Source organism: Drosophila innubila, chromosome X, assembly GCF_004354385.1.
Source record: "Drosophila innubila isolate TH190305 chromosome X, UK_Dinn_1.0, whole genome shotgun sequence".
In the NCBI taxonomy this organism is placed as follows: domain Eukaryota; kingdom Metazoa; phylum Arthropoda; class Insecta; order Diptera; family Drosophilidae; genus Drosophila; species Drosophila innubila.
Window position 1 is genome coordinate 7,840,836 of NC_047626.1, and position 15,706 is coordinate 7,856,541.

Sequence of the window (15,706 nt, forward strand, 5' to 3'; positions counted from 1 at the left end):
TCTTTTGCATACAAACAACAAAAATATGCATAATTTATGCATATCAACTTTATTATTGTTAGTTTTTACTTCCTAATCACATTGTTCCTTAATTCGGTTATCGAATTTTAATTTCCCAATTTTTTTTTTTTAAATATCAATATACTTGATTTGATTTGTGGAAATTTGTATAGGCAATTCTTTATTACGTTTGTAATAATCGAGTATATTTGTTTTCTTTGATTTTTTGAGCCAACTGTAAGACAAGTCTCTAAATCTATTGATCTCGGCAGACCTTTAACAGAATTATATGAGTTTTATATTGTTATTAAAGATTATGTTGGACATTCTTGTGTATAATACAAAACTTAAGAAACTTATCTACAGTTAGTCAAGAAAGTTTTTTGACAAAATCAAAATTCACATATTTTTTATTTATTCTTATACATATATTTTGTTTTACTTTCTTGACTAACTGTATATCTTAATCGATTTTATGCGACAATAGCGGAATTGTAAAATGCGCTCTAATATTACTAATATTGTTAATAAAAACATATAAGCTATGCTATATTAATATTAACTTATACACATAATTATATACACAAAAATAAAAGCAACTCATAAATTAATATACATGTATTTTAAAAACTAATTTGTGACCCGATTGATTTGTATATTTGTTGGGGAATGTGAATGATTGCTCCTCGATTCCGATTCCGATCACGATTTCAATCCCGATCCTACGTGGACTTTGTGGCCTTGGCCGCCTTTAGCTGTTCGAGATTGAATTGCTTGCGTATTTCCGTGGACACCTGCCGGATGACACTCTCCGTGTTGGCCATGAGATCACGCTCCAGGACATCAATGTCAATGTCCTTGCTCTCGAGACGCATCTGCATGTCCGAGTAGAAGTCACAGAAGAGTATTGGCTCGTCGGAGCCATTGGGCGTCCTTGTGCTACAATATTGCCCACGTCGATGCAGATCCTCGTTGTTGGCACGCGAATCCAGGAATCGACGTGCTCCCAATGGCAACTGTTGCTGCACAAGTCGCTCATGATTCTGTGATATATGATATTTGAGTTTTTTAAACTCCTTCAGCTCGTTCTTCATGTACTTGACATAGCTATCAATTTTGGATGTCTTCTTGGTGAGATTCTCCAGGCAACTGATAAAGTTGCGCACCTGTTGTGTATGTGGCAAGGTGCTGGGATCCAATCTCTCCGCCTCATCGAAATGCTGCTGGGAACGATTAAAATCATGTTTTAGAGCCAACGCGGATGCGAGCACCACATGATTCTCTGCCACCTGCGGTGCATGCTCCACGGCGGCACTGAGTATCAGATCCGCATCCGCCAATCTGCCCATGCGAAAGAGTATTGTGCCCAGACTGAGCAGCGGTATATCCTTCTGCTCCGGTGGCGCCAGCATGGTGGCCAAGCGGGCACAGGGTAGCGCCTGCAATGCATTGCCACGCATCCGCCAATAGTACGAGCTGAGCGTATGGAATTTCCATGAATCCGGCTGACGTTGCAGTCCATCCAAAGCATAGCGACGCATCAGTTCGGCGGTCGCCGTGCCAATATTCGAGTCATGCTCCCGATCCACATACGCCGACTCCAACACCTCCGGCTGAAAGCTATCCAGATGATCATATGTGGCTGGACCCACGCCCAGTTCATAGTAATTGCCACAGATCGGTTCCAAGGCACGTTCATGTTTTGTTGTTGTTGCTGTTGATTTTTGTATTGCCGCCGCCGCCTGCTGTAAATCGCGATGCTCTGGCAAATTGATGCGTTTAAATTGATCTGGGGTGATCTTCAAATAGGACATGCCCTTCTCCAGCAAATAAAAGTCCATGGCACATTTGGCCTGCTCGGCCAGATCCTCGCCGAAGCGCATCGAGAAACGCAAATGCTCGACAATCTGCTCCCGCTTGCGCAGCAGCTCCAAATAGCTACGCTCCACATACTCATTGTAGCGTATCTGTTCGAGGAATGCTATCAAATTATGCGGTTCCCGCATAAAAAACGGCGAGTCCAGTTTTTGTACAATTTGTTCATCCTTTAGCACCCAATGATTGCTCGCAATCAGCACGTGAATGCAGCAGGCGGCAACTAGAAACTGACACAGCCGCATTCTGCATTGGATGTGCAAGGGAAAACACACTTTTCTCTTAAATACAGCGTATTTAATTATTCTGAAAGAAAACAACTGTTAATAAACATCGACACCAGTTTTCAATGCTGCCAACTTGTTTTAATAGTCATGTCGCGACAAACAAAAAACGGGATGGCAGGCTTGCTTAGCGGATTCAAATTGTGATCAATTTGTAAAAAGTATTAAGAACCTAGAAAATAAATTAATAATTTGATAGAAATTTAAAATTCGATATTAGATAAAATTAACGAAAACATTTTAATGAAGAAGGTTCGAAGTTCGTCAGCCCTCGGGAAGAGATTTAAGAAATTTTAATTGAAAAAAAAATATTATATCGAAAAATCAAGAAAATTCTAAAAAAAAAAAAGTATGCAAAAATTAACAAAATTCTAAAAAAATTCGTAGTTAAGTACAAAAATGAAAAACACCCAATTTCGGAAATGTACTTTTTTTAAGTACAAAAAATCAAACCAGATCGGGAAATTTTGCACGGTGGCACCGGGTGGCAATCTTCCACACCAGTGCTGGCAAGTTTTTAGGGGGAACAATACCTGTTTCTGTCGGGAGAGCATCTAAATTTGTTTATTTTGCCGAGTTTCGTACAGTTTTACTTAAAATATTAATAGCAACACTTAGCTGAGTATATATTTAAAATAGCCAGTTTTCCAGCTAATAGCAATTTTGAATTTATTCTAGCAAACGAACTCTGAAAATAGCCAGATCTAGCTTTAAAATAGCTAAGTTGGCAACAGTGTCACACACATCGCTTCATAAAATGCGAAAAAACGGAATCGCGGAGAACAGTAACGCGGAAAAGTAACATTAAAAAAGATTCGTTTCTCGTGTTCGTGTTTTTTTTTCTATCGCCAACAACTCAGAATTTTGATTGTCAAATAAACGTATTCTAAGTTAATTACAACGCGTTTTAAAAAAGGAGAATAATGATAAAATGAGACGTCGCGCTCATGCAAAGTAGAAGAAAAAGAAGGCACACACACATACAACATACATACATACGCACGCACGTCGTTGCGAAGGAATATATGTATCTACATATGCCTATGGATGTGTGAGTGTGCGCTGGTGTTGTGCGGTCGTGTGTGTGTGTGTTTGTGTGTGTGCGTGCGTTAGCTACTGGCAGAGTCGGACTCTATGAGAAGGGGGTGGGGACAGAACGGCGGCGTTTGAGCGTTGAAAGAAAAAATGAACTGGCACAGCCGACGACCACAACTACACCATAAACGCCAAAGTACGTACGATGTTCTACTACGGCTACTACTGTGATATTTGGATATAATAAAGCCGCCCCGCACCGAAAACAAGCCTTTTTAAGTGTACGTGCGCTTCTTGCTTGTCTCTGCCGCTGGACGACGTTGACGACGAAAAGAAAGAAAAAGCAAAGCAGACAGATAAAAAAGAAACAGAGTTATCGAAGCAACAGACAAAGCGGCATCATCCAGGGCCGAAAGAAGCAGAAACAGCAACAATCGCAGCAGCAGCAGCAACCTCAGTGAATATTATTAAAGGTACATACATTCGTAAATGTACATGTATATATATGTGTAATAGGCGCCGCCATTTTCCGTGTGATCCATGTAACAAGCTGAAAAAAACCTGGACCTAGGGTTGGCAATGCGTGCACCAAAACCAAACGAGCCGTGTCAACAGCTTGCAAATAGCTTAATATATCGCATTTAGATTGCTATGTTGCTCGCAGATAAGGCCGCAAAAAGTTTACGAAATATTTTACAATTTGATAATGTTTGCAGCAAAAACTTGCAATGTTTGTTGCTGAAAAATATCTGACAACCCTGCACCTTTTTCTTTGTTGACATTTTTGGTTGTATGTGTGTGTTTGTGCGTGTGTAAGTGTAGCGACGGTGCTGCCACAAGTCTCAATATTTTTTTATTTTTTTTCAATGCATAAACAATAACGAAGCAAAATGGATTTAAAATTGTGTTTTATACAACAAAAAGCTTATTTAATTTACTGAATTGTACTTTTCGCGAAGTGGCAACCTTGCGCAGGTCAATCTCATTTATTTCGAGTTCGCAATGCGCATGAGTGCATAGTTGCTCTCGTCGTCTGTTAAACAGCTGAGAACTGCTGCAGCTTTTGGGAAGCAATAAAGTACATATGTATACAATACACACACACACACAATACACACACACAAATGCATGTATTATATATGTATTTATTTGCAATTATTGCAGCAGTAGACATGCAGCAATACAAGTAAAACAAAGCCGCTAACCGTTGTTCAATTTTTTCTTATTGCTTTTGTAAGTGTTTTGTGTGTGAGCTTTGCGAAATTAACCAAAAATTGTGTTGCACTTCTTTTTTCTGCCATCAAACAAAAGTTTACATATATTGACGCTTTTATTACACATGTGCTTCCATGTTAATTGATTTTTATTTCGCACGTGTATGTGTGCAAAGAGAGCGGCTCGCAAGAAAGAGAGTGAGTGTGAACGCGTGCCGTCTGTCGACCTCGCATCTTTTCCTCTTTCAACCAACCAACCCACCCACAACGCCTGGAGAAGCCATAAAATAATTTTCAAATCAAATTGAATGTGCCAATTGCATTTATTACTTATTCAAATGGTTGCATATATGTTTCCAAGACGTTTTCTTTTATTTATTTATTTATTTTTTTTTTTGCGTTTTATTGTGCATTGTAAATCCGCTCAGACTTACAAATTGTATACGCTTATCATTATCAGCAGCGTCAGCAAAAACAACTTTTGCTTTTGAAAGCTTTTCTGTAAATTTGTATTTGTGTGTGTGCATGCGAATATTCTACCAAGTGCTGAAACGACAGTGCTGCCATCTCGTCTGGTTTTAAATGGAAAATGCAGACAGACAAGAAATATACTTGATTATAGTTAATTGTAGACTTAAAGTTCTAAAATAATTTTAACATATTCATTCATATATTTAGGTCAAGTATGTGTGTGCGTGCATATTAATTTAAAAAGCTTTTAAGGGTCATTTTCAGTTGAACAGCAAGCAGAGCAACATTCACTTGCACTCTTTCCATCTTTTTCACTCTCACTTACTGTGTTAACAAGTTGCCATACTTTTATAACAATTGCTTGATTGGCTGGCTGGTACGCTGCACTTGCAAAAAATTACTAAAAATACCAAAACAATGAAAAATACGAAATGATTTTAGATCAGTGGCTTGAAATTCAAAATGATGACAATTTATTAAATACTATATTGAATTACAGATGGTCACACTGTTGTTTAAAAGTATTGCTAACATATCGATAACTTATTTATTAAGTGCGTAAAATTGAACATTTTTTGCGGTTCGCTTTTTTATTTTGCAGACTGCACATACAGACAGAATGGTCGTCGGCTCGAATCACACGCGGCGCAGTGAAACTGCCGGCAGATTTACAGCAACAACAACAAGCAGCAGCAGCGGCAACAACAACAACACCAACACAAATAGCAGTAACAACAACAACAACAACTCCACCAGCGCAACGTCTTCAATTGCAACCGCATCATCAACGACGGCGGCGACGTTGTCGTCGTCTGCGTCGTCGTCGTCAATGTCACACAACAACAACCACAACAAAAGCCAAAATTCAACTCTCAATACACTCAACAACAACAACAGCAACAATAATAATAACAACAGCAACAACAGCAATTCACATCAGCATCATCATCACCATCATCATCATTATCAATCGCAGCAGCAACAAAATGCAGCACATCAAAATTCAGGATCATCAGCAGCATCAACATCGCAAGGAAGTACAGGAGGAAGCGGAGGCGGAGGAGGTGGTGGTGGAGGAAGTGGTGGCAGTCTTAACGGTTGCAATGGCAGCGCAGTTAGCCGTTTATCGCAATCAACGGGAATGTCACCCCGTGAGCTGTCCGAAAATGATGATTTGGCCACATCGTTGATATTGGATCCACATTTGGGCTTTCAGACGCACAAAATGAATATACGCTTTCGACCGCTCAAAGTGGACACACAGCAACTGAAAGCGATTGTCGATGAATTTATACAAACGCAAAATTATGATACCGCCATTCAACGCATCTACGATGGTCCATGGATACCGCGTCATCTCAAGAACAAGAATAAGATTGCAACCAAGCGATTGCACGATCATGTTAGTATTCAAAAAATACCAGAAACTTTGATAACTTTCAACTTATCGATATATTAGTACATTAGGGTGGGTCAATTTGTATGGTGTAAAAATAATTCAACAAGCGGTTGTCAAATCTTAATCTTTGGCGAATTTTGAGAGGGTTTGTCCAAAATCAAAATAGATCTTCCCGTTTTTAACAAGACACTTTTCGTACAATATAGAAACCTCAAAGCTCGGTTTTTAAATTTTCTTTTTCGCCATGATCTTTTCCTTGCATCTTTTTGTCTTGTCGTTGATTTTTGAATTAAAAACAATGAAAAATAATCATTATTTATGATCGCTGCTTTTTCCCAAACATAAAAATAGGTACATTTGTTGCAGGCACAATTTTTAACAAATTTAGACTTAATATAAGAACAAATTTCTGTAAAATGGGAGATAAGGGTGCATAAACTTTATAGTAGACAGAGATTATAAGATGAGATAATTCCAAGCAAAGGGATCGATATGATACGATGATACGACTAAGAATCGATGTATTTAATAAGAATTACTTATTACAACTCTTCTCTTCACACACTATCTTTCTCTTCCTCTTTCTGCCTGTCTCTCTCTTTTTAGATTGTGCGATATCTGCGTGTGTTTGACAAGGACAGCGGCTTTGCAATCGAGGCATGTTATCGATATTCGCTGGAGGAGCAACGCGGCGCCAAAATCAGTTCAACGAAACGTTGGTCAAAAAATGATAAAATTGAATGCCTCGTTGGTTGCATTGCGGAACTAACGGAAGCGGAGGAGGCAGCACTGTTGCATTCCGGCAAAAATGATTTCTCCGTGATGTACAGTTGCCGCAAAAACTGTGCCCAATTGTGGTTGGGACCAGCTGCCTATATCAATCATGATTGCCGTGCGAATTGCAAGTTTCTGGCAACGGGACGCGATACGGCGTGTGTGAAGGTGTTGCGGGACATTGAGGTGGGCGAGGAGATAACATGCTTCTACGGCGAGGATTTCTTTGGCGATAGCAATCGTTATTGTGAATGCGAGACGTGTGAACGACGCGGCACTGGCGCCTTTGCTGGCAAACATACAGCGAATCAATTGAATGAGGCCATGTTGGGTCTAACAAATGGCTTGGGATTGGGATTAGGACTGGGTTTGGGCTTAGGCGCTGCTGGCGGCGCCAATGGTGGCGGTTATCGATTGCGTGAGACGGACAATCGCATTAATCGCATCAAGAGTCGAGCGAACAGCACCAACAGCACCTCCAACAGCAACAGCAATGATAGCAGCAACAACAACAATAACAATAATAATATAAATGGAACGGTAGCAGCAACAGCAGCAGCAACAACAACATCTGTTGCCAGCAACACAACAGCAACAGCAGCTGTGGCAGCAACTGTTGCTCGTCCCAAGAGCAGCAGCTTAGAACTGAACGCTGTCGCCTTAATGGACAAAAAGTTGCCCAATGTTGTTGTCTCGCCGTTGACCATGAAAGAGTTGCGTCAGAAGGGCATGACAAAATATGATGCGGAAATGATAATGGCCAATGCAGCTTATCATCATAATCATCATCATCAGCAGCATCAGCATCAGCAGCATCATCATCATGCGCATCATACGCAACAATTTCACACACATCACCTGCCACAACAGCAACAGCAACATGCCAGCTCAAATGCTGAGGCCGCAACACCGGCAACAGCAATGCAAAAGCCACAGGCAGCAGCGGAGTTGAACAATGGACGTGCTGTGAATACGTTGCGTAAATCGATGCGTGTCAACAGCACCAGCAGCAGCATTTCCACAGCCAGCACCGATGAGCCGCTAGCAACATATGGCACAACAGCAGCAACAGTGACAGCAACAACTGTTGCAACTACATCAGCAGCAGCAGCAGCAACAACTGTTGCCATTGCCAAGGCACCGGTGGTGTTGGTGCCACGCTATAAGCCCGCTGCTGCTATTGCTGCTGCAGCCGCCGCCTTGCAGCAGCAGCAACAACGCCAGCAGCAGCGGCAACTGCGACGCAGCGAGCGTCAAACGCAACGGCAAAAGATCACCGAAAGCGGCAACTTGGAAAACGCACAATTGTTGGGCAAATATTTGACAGATAGCGAGAGCAGCGATACGGATTTTCAACAGCAGCAGCAACAGCAGCAACACAGCGAGCTGGAAGCACATGCAACAGCAACAGCAGCAGCCACAACAACAACAACAGCGCGTGTAACTCGCAACAGCGCCGGACGTGCAGCAGCGGCAGCAGCAGCAGCAACGACAACAACAACAACAAACCACACAGCAACAATAACTGCCCATAACAACAACAGCAACAGCAACATTAAAACAACGATTACAAATTGTAATAATTTAAATATTAGTAATAGCTGTAGAAATAATCTTAGCAGTAGATTTAGTGAACGCAAGTTAAAACCAAGCGACACGGCAGCAACCGCAGCAGCAGCAACAGCAGCGACGTCGGCAGAGGCAACTACAAATGTTGTAACATGCTTGCCGACGTCAAACTGCTCAGCTGGCGGGCAACAGCAGCAGCAGCAACAACAACAGCAGCAGTTGCAAACACACCACCAACAACAACCACAGCAGCAGCAGCAGGCAACGGCAGCAGCAACAACAACAACACGCAGTCGTAGCAACAGTCCCGCCTATAAAAAGAACCTAATGGCCAGCTTTGAGCAAGCAACAACAACAACAACATCAAAACGTCAAGCAGCAACAACGATTGCAACACTGGCAACCGATGTAGAAGCAGGCAAACAAAAACGCAGTCGACGCGCTGCAGCTTTGGCAGCAGCACAACACATACATTGCGAGGCTGTTGGCGGCATCACACAGCGCAAACGACACCAACAGCAACAGCAGCAGCAGCAGACGACAGCAGCAACAACAGTTGCCGCTGTCATTAGCAGTAGCAGCAACAGCAGCGGTAACAGCAACAGCAGCAGCGCTGTAGAGCCGCTTTTGAAAACACCAGAGCGTCGCTTAAAGTTGACATTGCGCATGAAACGATCTCCCATTTTGGATGAGGTTTTTGAGCTGGGCACAAGTCTCAGCGATGAGCGGCAACATGCGTTGCACAACGGCAACAGCAGCAATAACAACAGCAGCAGCAGCAGTGGCAACAACAACAGAGGCGGCAGCACAGCTAGCAGCGGCAGAAGTGGCAACAGCAACAACAGTGGCAACAACAGTAACAACAACAATGCCACAAGCAGCGGCATTGAATATGAAATATTACGCATGGAAGGCATCTCAGAGCATGGCAATGATGATGATGATGAGGAGGAGGAGGATGATGAAGAGGAAGATGATGAAGAAGAAGAAGATGCTGATGAAGAACAGGAGGAGCAGGAGGAGGAAGAGGAGCAGGAGCAGGAGCTGCATATGGAGCAGGAGGAGGAGCAACAGCAACCAGCAACAATTGAAACTGATGCCTCCGAGTGGCGTTACAAAACAGAGAAAAAACGACGCAGCCGACGCGCAGCAGCAACGGTTGCAACGACGCCACCACCAACAACAGCAGCAGCAGCAACTAGCAGCAACAGCAACAGCATCTATGGCACGCCACAAAAGAAGCGATTGCGTTTAATATTTGGCAACGAGTCGCATACAATAGACATTCCACCAACAAACACAACAACAACGACTACAGCAGCAGCATCCGCAGGTGTTGCTGCTGCAACAACAATGTCAGCTGGCAGCGGCATTGATGAGCTCAACAGCAGCGGCATAAGCGCCAGCGATGAGTCCTTTAATGCCAGCTATGCCAGCAGCAGCAACAGCAGCAGCAGCAACAGCAGCAGCGTCAGCGTCAGCAACAACAGTGCAACAGCAAGTGGCACCAGCATGACTGTCAACACATCCTCCACATCAACAGCATCCGTTTGTGATGCGGCTGAAGCAACAACAACGACAACAACGGCAGCAGCGGCGGGGGCGGGGGCGGGAGCAACAACAGCATTGCCAGCTGTTGCTGTTGCAGTTGCAACCACACGTTTGCCAGCTGCCGATTCACCAACATCAACAACATCCAGCGTCAGCTCATTTCAATCGGCATGCACATCGACAACAAATTTCTTTACGCGCTCCAAATCACCGCAATCTTATCAATTGAATGGCAGTCGCAGCAACAGCAGCAGCTACATGGCTTACTACCAGCAACAGCAGCAACAACAACAGCAGCAGCAACAGCAACCAATGAAATTTGGCAGCTGCAAACGTACTGCAGAGCAGGCTGTTGTCAGCAGCAGCAGCAGCAGCCACAACAGCAATAGCAGCAGCAACAACAACAACAACAACAATAATAATAGTAGTAATAGCAACAGCAGCAGCAACAACAGCTCGACAATTACCAGCAGCAATGGTGCAACTGGCGCTCCAAGCAGCGTTTCCAGCACACACACATTTCTGCCACAAGCGTTGACCATGCCCAAACATACATTTGGCACCTGTGCGCTGCTTGCGCCCACAAGCTTTGCCAATCTGCAACAGCAGCAGCAACAACAGCAACAACAATTGCAACTGCAACAGCAGCAAACAAAACTGTCAGCTGCTTCTTCTTCATCGTCATCGCCTGTTGTTGTTGCTGAGCAGCAGCCATCGTCAACGTCGCCGCAACAACAACATCAACAACAGCAGCCGCCACAACAACATCATTATCATCATCATCATCATAAGCAACAACAACAACAACATAGCAACAAATAACCAACGACTGATCTCTATGCAAATTGACTGCGCTGCTGCCATTGCCAACAACGACAACAGGAACAACAACGTCACACAATAACAATAATAATGCAAATGTAACTGTTGCACTGCGTCTGCCTGCCGTTGCCTGCTGCTAGCTAGCTATCCCCCTTACACGCAGACACACACACACACACTGCTTAAACCCCAGCATTAGTTTTGTCTGCAGGTGTGCATCACTCTTTCTCTGTCTATCTCACACACACACACACACACACACGCATGCCCATTGACTATGCAAACAGTCTGGCAACTCTAACATACACCTTTGTTGTGTCCTTTGTGTTTTTGAGAGAATTCCGTTATAAAGCTCACCAGGGGTGGGGCTTCATTTTTGAATATCACATAGAAAAACAAAAGCAATGAAGCAAAAACAATAATCCAACAAAACAAACCAACAACATAGCCTTTGTTAAATGCAATTCTTTGATTATTTTTTTTTGCTTTTCTTTCTATTTCTCTCTCTCTCTCTCTCTTTCTTTCTCTTGCCATTGCAGATGGATATTTAAAGCATAAAAGTAGCAAAAAAGCGAATTTTATACAATATGTTGAAGGTGGTGGTGATGATAAAGATAATGAGAAAGAAGTTGAGATTTATATGAATGACGACAACAACAATGCCAATTATAATAATAATGATTACAATAACAGCGACAGCAGCAGCAGCAACAACAACAAGTTTATAGTTAAAAAATTAAGAGTAGAATTAAAACGCATACAAATCATGTACAGTTAAAATCAAAACCTTATAACAATTAAGTGAAGCAACAGCAAAACAATATGTCTGCCAAACAGCAGCAGCCGCAGCAGCAGCAGCGCAGCCCTGGTAACAGCAACAACAACAGCAACAGGTAGACACAGCAAGGATTGTTATTATTGCCATTGATTGACGGAGAGAGGCAAATCGAAAGAAAAAAGGCGACAGCAACAACGTCCAATCGTTCTCTCCCTCTAGTTGCCTATCGCTGAACAAAGAAGCGAAGAAGCATTAAGGATAAACAAAACGATAAACGATAAATTAAAAACAAATAACAAAAACAAAACAATATATATTCTAAATGCAATGCACACACATACATACACATGCACACACACAGACACATAATTACACACGTACAGACACAACCACAAACGCAATTAGCAGCGGTTTTAGACGCCTTACAACTAAAGTTAAATTTATAAATATTATATAAATCTATATATATATATATATATATAGATATATATATATATATGATATGTGTATATGAAGAAGATGCGAGAAAATAGTAAGACAACAAATTTAATTAAAAACGAGCAACAACAACAACAACAACAAATAGTAACAAACAAATAACAAAAACAATAGTAACAAAGCAATATATACAAAACTCAATTTACACAGCCTATACATTTATATATATATACATTCATATATGTATATATAAACAATAATATTGCAAGCATACCAAACCAAATTAGTTTCACACTACAAATTAACTGTATATACATATATTAAAAAAAACAAAAAAAACAAATCTAAACAAAAAAAAATATTAAAATCTATTTAAATTATAACTAAAAGGATATATACATATATTAAAAAAAAACCCAAATCAATATAAAAAAACAAACGCTGCAAGTTGAAAAAAGGTTAAACACATTATCATTTTATGACTTGTTTAAATTAACGAGAAAAAAATGATTAAAGAGGAAACAAAAAATAAATATTTATTGCACATTTTGTTTTTTTTTTGTTTCTTACGTTTTGTTGTTGCATTTCACCACACACACATACACATACACACACACCATAACAAAAATATATTTCCAATGAAAAAGATAGATTAAAAATAACGGACACACATACATACGCATATGTATGCGTGTGTTTGTAGCGAAAATACATACATACATACGCATATGTATGCAATACAAAAAGCTCTGTTAACTAGCAAAAGGATTTATGGCAACACTTACCTTTTTGTAGTGTTCACATTGTTTAATTTAGTTTACTTTTAGTAATTTTATTTTACGCATAGTACACACACACACATACACGTAAAAATCCACACAAACACACAAACAAAAATGTATTTGGCCTACAAATCGGTTTTGAATTATTTTTTTGTTTATACCTAAGTTTTATTTTAAAGTTTAGCATATTAATTAGTTATATACATGCGATTATTCATATATATTTACAAATACAACAATTATATTAAATATATACATTACCAGCGTAATGGAACGGGTACAATTATTTAAAGGAGGGCTCGAATAACGGGGACTTTATCATATTTTGATTCAAGAACATATGTATGTATTGGTTCAAAGCAATAACTTCAATTTGCGCGTTTATTACAGTTAATAATACATACATATATACAAAATGTCTATCAGCATTTCTAAAGAGAAAAAACTCAACTGAACCTTATGATCAAATTGTCTTATAAAGGAAGAATTTACCAAGGTGAAATTACTATAAATAAATTCACCTTGGAACTCACCGTGAAATTACTATAAGACGGTCTTTTCACCACTGCTGCTCTCTCTTCGGTGCCTTGATACAAAATGTATTTAACACGGTGACTTGTTCATTGACAGCTAATACATAAAAAATTTAATCGTACTCTTTCGACTCGCAGCGATAGAGGCGCTAGATCGAGATAGCAAGCATGAAGTTTGCTTCCCAACTGTGTTGAACAAGTCACCTATATAGTTGGTAATACATCTTGCCTTGATACAGCACATAAAAAATTCACCATCTTATAAGGTGACTACTCATCATGTCCTTCTTTATTTTGGTAAATAGTACGAAACTATATAGCTTACTTTACTTCTCTGTGTGGTGAGAAAACACAAAAAGCGTTGTTGTGGATTAATACATACATACGTCGCCTTGTTATTAATTTCACTATTTATCTAAAATTACATTGCAAACGTCACCTTGTTAATAGCTTCACCATGCACCTTTACGGTCGACTTGCGAGTGGTGAAAAACATTTCCTTCATCTAACAACAAAGCGGGACGGCAATGAATTCTATTTACTATTGCTTCCGAAGCTCAGCTTATATTTTACCGTCCTAATATGTATATAATGATATATGCATCTCTTTGAAAGTTAATTGACATTATAAGCTGAAATGTTTGAGCCAGTCCGATCTTGGCTATTCACCACAGATGAGCTTTTACTTTCAGTTTCAACAGTCTTTTCAGTTCTCACTACTTTGCTTTTTTTTTCTTATTTCATTGCAAACTGACTCATTGATTTAATAAAAATAAATATATAAATCATAGATTGGTGCATAACACGCGCCTTTATTTTTGAGGTGTTTCCTTAACTTAAGAACAAGTCGTGTATTTTACCCTATGACATATTGTATGTATTCATGTGTGTCTGTGTGTGTGTGTGTGAGTGTGTTTGTGTGTTTTGGGAGTGAAAGAGAGAATGAGCTGTCTGGTCATGACCCGACAGTAAGTGTTGAATATGATGAGCAGATTTGGACGTCCAGTTACTAGTGTCCATACTTTTGGAAATCCCATTCGCGGTTGTCCAGCGGGCAGACCTGACGGGTCTTCAGCCAACGGGAAATGCAATGGAAGTGGAAAGCATGATTACAAACGCCCCAAGCCACGGTGCACTCCTCGCTTGTGGCCGATGCCTGATTGGCCTGGCACTCAATACACAAGTCCATTATATGGTTGCGGCAAATAGCGCAATTGTCCACCACAATATCTGTGAAAATGTCAAGTATTATTTCATATTTCGCTTCCAGCAGATTACAATTTTTTGTTGTTATCGAAATTGTCACAATGCCGACTTTTATGCACTTTTCCTTTATTTCGCATTGAAACTTACCCCAAGCCCAGAGCGCCACAGCATTCCACTGTTTTTTTTTTGTTTTTATGAAACAATAAAAAGAAAATTAGTAACACGCCAGGATGACAATGCCGAAATGGCATCTATATTTTTTTTTGCAACAAGGTTATGCTTTACCTTTTTAACCTCGAACCGCTTCTTTTCTCCTTTGCTGCTGCTTGATGGTACCTCGAATTCTTCCTCATCGACCTCCATTTTATAATATTATTATTCGCGTTATTTGCAGCCTTAAAAAAATTTATGAAAATGTAAATGACAATGGCAGCTAGTGTTGGAGCTGCTTAAAAATCAAGTGCTGGAAAATTCTGTTTATCACTAGTGTTGAAAACCGGTCAAAGCCTACGTGGGCAGAAGGGCTGCAAACTTTTTTGTGGAGTAGACCACAAAACGTTCTGGTAGGTCTACACTCCATATAAAAATTTCGGTGCCGTAAAGAGAAGAATTTGACAACTATTCCAAAGAAAACTTTCCGCCGACTGAAATTTCTGGTCCACTCGAAACTGGCCTGAATTGATTTCCAAAAAAAAAATACTAAAAGTTTGAACGTCTGGCAACTTTGCTATTTTGCTTTTTTATGAACAACCTGCCAGCCCTAGACAGAGATCAAAAACGCGCGGGCGTTTTAAAAATTTTACAACAATTTGCTTAAAACGACAATTATGACAAATTCAATGAAATTCGAAAATAGATAAGATAAAGGTAAATGCTTTTAAGAAGGTTTAAAGTTCGTCGCCCCTTGGGGACAGAAGTTACAAATGGAATTCTTAAAAAATATATAAAAAATTCGACAAAATTCAAACAAAAATT

The 15,706-nt window shown here is 40.3% G+C and overlaps 3 protein-coding genes across 3 annotated transcripts; 1 reads left to right on the forward strand and 2 right to left on the reverse strand.

The window, feature by feature from the left end:
- Nucleotides 1-154: 154 nt before the first annotated feature.
- Nucleotides 155-2,192, reverse strand: LOC117793932 (tetratricopeptide repeat protein 17). The gene has a single exon (XM_034634390.1). The coding sequence runs from the start codon at nucleotides 2,118-2,120 to the stop codon at nucleotides 723-725; it is 1,398 nt and encodes a 465-aa protein (XP_034490281.1). The 5' UTR covers nucleotides 2,121-2,192; the 3' UTR covers nucleotides 155-722.
- A 690-nt stretch (nucleotides 2,193-2,882) lies between these two features.
- On the forward strand, nucleotides 2,883-11,660 carry LOC117793936 (histone-lysine N-methyltransferase Suv4-20). Its single transcript, XM_034634395.1, is given in 6 exon segments — nucleotides 2,883-3,667; nucleotides 5,481-6,281; nucleotides 6,885-9,139; nucleotides 9,194-9,616; nucleotides 9,618-9,667; nucleotides 9,811-11,660. Coding segments are annotated over 5 exon segments (4,695 nt in total). The 5' UTR covers nucleotides 2,883-3,667; nucleotides 5,481-5,498; the 3' UTR covers nucleotides 10,995-11,660.
- A 2,646-nt stretch (nucleotides 11,661-14,306) lies between these two features.
- LOC117792719 (RING-box protein 1A) lies at nucleotides 14,307-15,192 on the reverse strand. Its single transcript, XM_034632960.1, has 3 exons — nucleotides 15,017-15,192; nucleotides 14,879-14,906; nucleotides 14,307-14,755 (listed from the first exon to the last, which is right to left on the reverse strand). Exons 1-3 carry the CDS (start codon nucleotides 15,092-15,094, stop codon nucleotides 14,535-14,537), a joined length of 327 nt encoding a protein of 108 aa, XP_034488851.1. The 5' UTR covers nucleotides 15,095-15,192; the 3' UTR covers nucleotides 14,307-14,534.
- Between the last annotated feature and the right edge of the window lie 514 nt (nucleotides 15,193-15,706).

What these genes read in the sequence shown, in the direction of transcription:
- LOC117792719 (XM_034632960.1), bottom strand. Translation starts at nt 15,094, where the DNA reads ATGGAGGTCGATGAGGAAGAATTCGAGGTACCATCAAGCAGCAGCAAA. An exon ending in AGCGGTTCGAGGTTAAAAAG is followed by an intron (nt 14,907 to 15,016) that starts GTAAAGCATAAC and finishes AAAAAAAAACAG; the next exon opens with TGGAATGCTGTGGCGCTCTG. An exon ending in TGTGGCGCTCTGGGCTTGGG is followed by an intron (nt 14,756 to 14,878) that starts GTAAGTTTCAAT and finishes ACATTTTCACAG; the next exon opens with ATATTGTGGTGGACAATTGC.
- LOC117793932 (XM_034634390.1), bottom strand. Translation starts at nt 2,120, where the DNA reads ATGCGGCTGTGTCAGTTTCTAGTTGCCGCCTGCTGCATTCACGTGCTG.